At 45.7% G+C, this 5,844-nt stretch overlaps 1 protein-coding gene across 1 annotated transcript; it reads left to right on the plus strand.

Moving 5' to 3' along the window:
- Positions 1-2,008: 2,008 nt before the first annotated feature.
- LOC131436222 (calphotin-like) lies at positions 2,009-4,846 on the plus strand. Its single transcript, XM_058604839.1, has one exon. It carries the CDS (start codon positions 2,258-2,260, stop codon positions 4,289-4,291), a length of 2,034 nt encoding a protein of 677 aa, XP_058460822.1. The 5' UTR covers positions 2,009-2,257; the 3' UTR covers positions 4,292-4,846.
- The last annotated feature ends 998 nt before the right edge of the window (positions 4,847-5,844 follow it).

Below are 5,844 nucleotides of genomic sequence, written 5' to 3' on the forward strand. Positions count from 1 at the left end.
AAGATAGGGGCAAGTCTTATAAAGCGCCCCTGCTAGCCAAAATGCCCCCTTTACTTTCTTAAGCATTGAAGACTTTTCTGAACCAAAGTTTTATCACTAACACTATCTTTTCATAGGATCTTTCTGCTATGCAAGTTTGGTGGTTGTCGTTTGCAGGAAAGTATGAAAAAACTAAATTTCATTTAGCAGCTTTTCGATGTTAAGTTTTGCTTCGACTAAATATATGTTTTATCCGCCATTTCTTTGACATACTGATTATCTCAAAACAATAACTTTTTGGACATTTCAAGAAGCATAATGCATCATTGTTGTGGGATAAAATGTCTTTTGTTGTGTGTCATGCCACTGATTTGTTGTGAGACATATTTTACGGCTGCTGGGGCATTATGTCTGAGGCGAGCGAAAAGAACTAAGAATGTGGCCGTTTTGGAAAATGTGTTTATATCAATCAATTCTCATTTTTTCTATTGGAGTCATTGAAAATTATGTTCCTCATCCGTATTGCAATGAAATACATACATTCTCGAGGAAAATATATCAATACACTTGGAAATATCTCAATGTTTTCTTAAGGGGGGCATATTATGACACTTTACCCTACACCTAACCGAACACTGATCGGTTAATTTCTTTGCATTTCACACATTTTTGGTACGCCATATAGCACAAAACGCCGCGTTCGTGTTAAATGAAAGATAAAATAGCTTCGAGCGCCATCGATCACTGTTCGCACAGGTCCAAAACGGGTTCGTCGCCAAAAACGCACATGCGTCATCGCTGTCTCCCAGCCGCCACCAAAGAAAATGTTTCTCCAGTTACACATACAAGACTCAGATGTACCTACCGGACACCGCCAGTCCATTTAACACAGGCGTAAATTTCCAAAATTTTCACTTTTATTTCAGTTACCACAAACAGCACCAATCGGCAGTCGGAAACCAAAATCCCTGCCCTCAGCTCCCTTTGCCAGCAAACGAAATCCTTCCCTCTTTGCGTTGCTAATTTTGCGCTGATTTCACTCGTGACCGGCATGAACAACGCCAATTTTTTTTCTCCTTTCGGCGCAATCCGGTAAGCCGGAACATGTTCTGCTGAGGTGTATATTGGATTGGTTGTTTTTTTTTTCCTCATCGCCCTCTGCGCTGGCCGGTTCATTTAAAATTCACATGTTTCGCACACAAGAAGAACAAATTGCAAAAAAATAAACTTCTCAAGACTAATTGGTGCTTCTATATCAAGAGCCGATGTGCGCTACCATGATTAGGGGAGCCGTCTGTGGGGGGCTGGGGTTGCGAACAAGGAGTTAGAAAATAAAATTGCCACCTCTGTTCTGCTCCAGTCGGATATGTATTCTAAGAGAGACGGGAAGCACGGAGAAAAATGTTCCTATTTTCTTATGCATTCATATTCAGCTCCGTTGGGCTGGCGAATTCTTGCGGTGCAGCAAAGATGTGCTGATGTTGGAGGAGGATAAACAGAGGGGGGAAAATAAAACAACAAAGTGAATAAGTGCACCCACTGGCAAATCTAACCGATGGAATCACATGAACTCCGCTCCGGCTTCCTCGCCCAGTAGTAATCTGCGAAGAAAAGGAAGAATTGGTTTATGAGCTGGGTATTCAAGTCAGTTCCATTGCCCATCGTGCATTGGTGTGGAGTGGAGGGCGGAGTGGTTGACTCGGTGGACTCGGCGCACCATGGGTGCGGAAGAGCAAAAACTTTATCCGACATTCTTCCTGCCATCTTTCTCGGGCCGTGGATGTAGCATTAAACGCACTCTCTCTCTCTCTATCTATCATCCAAGTCTCGGACTCTCCCGGATCCGTGGTGGCGACGAGGGCCGTGATTTGGGATCTTCTTACCTGCGCGAGCCACTGTGGACTTGCTGCTGATTGCACAGAACTTCGCCACTAGTGGGAAAGGAAAGCGAAAAGAAGGAAGGAAAGAAAAAAAAAATATAACGGGTCATCGGCTTGCGACCAACGGTGATATAAAATCGAGCTTCTTTCTCATTTTACATTCAGTCGGAGACATTAATTGGCTAAGTGCAGATCGTCGTCTATCGCCACCGAGGACGAGCAAGGAGTAAGGGTACAACTGAGACCGGTGGGCCTACGAGCGAAAGTGAAGTGACGAAAGTAACTGACTGATAGTGTGTAGGAACTGAACAAACAAAAACATATTAAGTGAATTATTTGTGCCAAAAACTAACACCAGCACTTCCGACGATCCTTCGCTGTAGGTATTGTCATAGGCAATGAAAGCTTTACTAATCTGCGTGTTTGCCTGTGCGGCACTAAACGGTGTTCTGAGTGCGTCTATCATACGAGTAGCTCGAGAAGACACAGTGCCTGTACCTGACGAGATCGTTAAGGATGAACCGGTGGCAGAGCTGCGCAAGGACGAAATTCCCGTCGCTGTCGAAAAAGAACCAGCCAAGGTGATCGTCGAGGATGCAGCTGTGCCAGCGGAGATTCAACGTTCCGCCGTTAATGTGGTCGATGTCGTCGAACCCGTGGCCGTCAAACAGGTCCTTGTTGATGAACCGGTGGTCGTTGTCGAGAAGGAATCCTCTGTGGAATCCTTGCGCAGCGTTTCTCCAGTTGTTGCTGTCGAAGAGCCAGCCGTTGTTGTCAAGGAGACAGAAGTTGTGGCTGAGCCAGTTGTCGAAGACAAAGTGGTTGTACCAATCGAATTGGCCCGCAATGTCGAACCAGTGGTTGAAGTTGCCGAACCAGTGGTGCCCGTTGTCGAGGAACTGAAACAGGAAAACGAACCGATGGAGGTCGTAGGAGCCGTTCGTAGTGCTCTTCCGGTGGTTGATGAAGAAAAAGAAATTCCAGCAGTAGCCGTTGTCGAAAGCGAAAAACCCGTCGAAGTTAAGGAAGAAGCGGTCGTCCCAGCTGTACGAACCGTAGCTGAAGTTATTTTGGATAAAGCTGAGGTTTCGGAAGGAAATGCGGTCGTCAAGGATGCGGAACCGGCTACTGTCGAGTTACTGAAGAGCGTTCAGCCAGTCGCTGTTGTAGTCGAGGAACGAAAGGAACAAATCTTGGATGAAACCGCTCGCAACATTGTGCCGGAACCCGTTAGACCTTTGATCGAAATTGTCGCAGAAGTTAAAGCTGCCCAAACCAATGATGTTGCGGAACCAGAACCGGAGGTTAGAAGCGTTGTCGTCGAAGATAAAGTTGTCCCAGAATCGGAGGTAGCACCCGTTGAATCTCACAGATCCGCCGCTCCACTTGTCGCTGTTGAAGAACCGATCGCCGTTGCTGTTGCAGACAAAGAAGTGATTGCTGAAAAAATCTTGGAACCAGTTCCTGAACTCCAAAATACAGTTGCCGATGAAGTACCCGCTCCCGCTGTTTTGAACGATGAAGTTCCAATTCCGGAAACTCCCGCCGCAGCCGATGCTGCTCCAGTCGAAGATGAAAAAGTTCCAGTCCCAGAGATTCCCGTAGAAGAGAAAGTTATTGCCCCCGTAGAATCTTTACGTTCGGCCCTTCCCGTTGCGGAAGTTGAAGAACCAGCCGTCGTCGTTACCGAGCAAAAAGAAGCCGTTCCTGCCGTTGAGAATGAAGTTGTTCCGGCTATCAAAGCGATCGTAGAAGAAAAAATTGTCGAAAACGAAGCTGCCGTTGAACCCACTGACGCACTTCGATCTGTACCAGTCGTAGAGGAAGTCGCTCCCGTGAAGGAAGTCGAACAGGAACCGTCCGATGTAGTTCGTGCCATTGAAGTCAAGGATGACACTGCCACGACCGCTCGTCCCAACATTATTCAGCAGATCATTCAACCAGTGAACAATTTGATCCAGAACAGTCCTCTGGGACCTATTCTGAACCGCGGATCAACAACTGCTGCTCCGGGTGCCGCGGAAAATCTAAACACCGGAGAGGTTGCCGCCGCCAACGATGAAGCTACTACCGCTGCTCCCAACCTAATTCAGCAGCTTGGTCAGAACATCCAAAGCTTCTTGAGTCCAAATTCTCAAAATGCACAGACCGGTGACAGCAGCACTACCGCCCGACCGAACATCATCCAGCAGGTTCAGAATGCTGTCGGATCGGTGTTCAACCGCCCGTCCAGCAACTCCGAACAGCAACCCGCCCCGGCCACTGGTCCCATCCAGAGCTTGGTGCAAAATGTTCAGAACTTCTTCCGACCACCGGGCTCTTCCACAGCTGCTCCCGAAGGAGACGGTTCTGCTCCAGTCGCCGTTGCTTCACTTGCCGCCGAAGATTCTCCCTCAACCTCAGCCGAACTTACGGGAAACCAAACACCTTAGAAGAATTACTCTTAAGTGCACTCTAATTAGGGACTCAGTATTTTGTTCTAGCCATACGACTCACAAACACACACACAGGCGCAGAGTAAAATGAAAATTCCTTTCTTTTTCTAAGGAATCTTATGGTTTTAACGAAATCCTATCAAGTCATATCATTTCGTTCGTAGTGGCAACAAATTTATTTTTTCGATAAAATTCCACTGTCTTCTTCCTTCTGGTGAGTGCTTGGTAGGCTCGTTTCGTTAAGTTCTCGGCTCGAACGGGAGCCTGGAAAGTTCACGAGCGAGAGCATCCGGCATCCGGAAGGATCAGAAGAAGGGGACCGCTTTTATCAGTATTTATTTATTTTTCTATTGGAACGAAACGAAATATTTATTTAAAATGTGATTTTGATAATCGAAAGCATCGAACAAAAGAACAAACAAAAAATAGTACTGCCGAACTATCAACAAAAAGGAGAAAACCATGCAGAACACACGTAAAAAATGTATGATGTTTGTAAAAAAAAGCGAAAAAAATAATAAAACAGAAATAAAACATAACTATAAAACAGAATCGTTACTGCTTCCGAAATCGCTTTTGCCTGAAAGGTGAGGTACGAATTATGATTACATGTGCGCACATCGATCATAAAGAAACACCAATAATTGCCGACCGTTGGCGGGAACCTGATTTGCAATTGGCGACGATCGCCGTTTGTCTTCTGCCCGTTCGTTACGTTACGTTATGAGTGCCTGAGAGACGTGCAAGCCCTGCGGGACCATTCTAATCAGCAATTTTCCCATTAGGCTTCTCCTTTTCTGTCTGCCACTGTCTGATCATTATTCCCTGCCTCTGCGAATTGGCCAGGCATGCCCCGGCACCTCAGACTGCCGACGGATGGACGACCGCGCGCAAGAACACTTGATTGTATAACAATAAAGTAATAAATCCATTCACTCCTTTTCTGGTTCAACGTGCGCATTTTACATTAAATTTTCCCTAGCAGTACGTGGCTAGAAATTCAAGGTTAAATTCAATGAAAGTAGTCATCCGCATTTATTGCTGTGCGTCATGAATGTTCGCAGGCGTTGGCAACTGGAATCTGATGCAATTGCTGACGTGCCTCCTTCATCCCGGGAGCATTCGCCGCATGATTACCACTTGGGGAAAAATGGGGGCTTCTGGTGCAATCAAGATCCTGAGGGATTCACTGACCGCAATCAGAGGGAGTAAAAGGAAAGGGATACGATTGATTGGGGTCGGACGGAAAAGGGGCATTCAGGTAGCAGCAAATTGTGATATTCTTCACACTTAAGTTAGGGTAATTGTTCCAATTTCTATTTGAGTAATCGAGTCATCGAGTTATTGAAGAAATTAGAGCAAATAACTCCGCTTCGATAGATCATCATGTTTATATCGATCTTTGTTCAAAGAATAAAATCATGGAATGATTCTATTGTTGGAAATTCGCACTTTGAAGATAATAGTATTCAATACGAAAAGTACATGACACATACTACCAGAGATGCCAGGTAAACATTTCAAATATCTTCAGACAGGATTGCAAAAAT

This window comes from Malaya genurostris, chromosome 3, assembly GCF_030247185.1.
Source record: "Malaya genurostris strain Urasoe2022 chromosome 3, Malgen_1.1, whole genome shotgun sequence".
In the NCBI taxonomy this organism is placed as follows: Eukaryota; Metazoa; Arthropoda; class Insecta; order Diptera; family Culicidae; genus Malaya; species Malaya genurostris.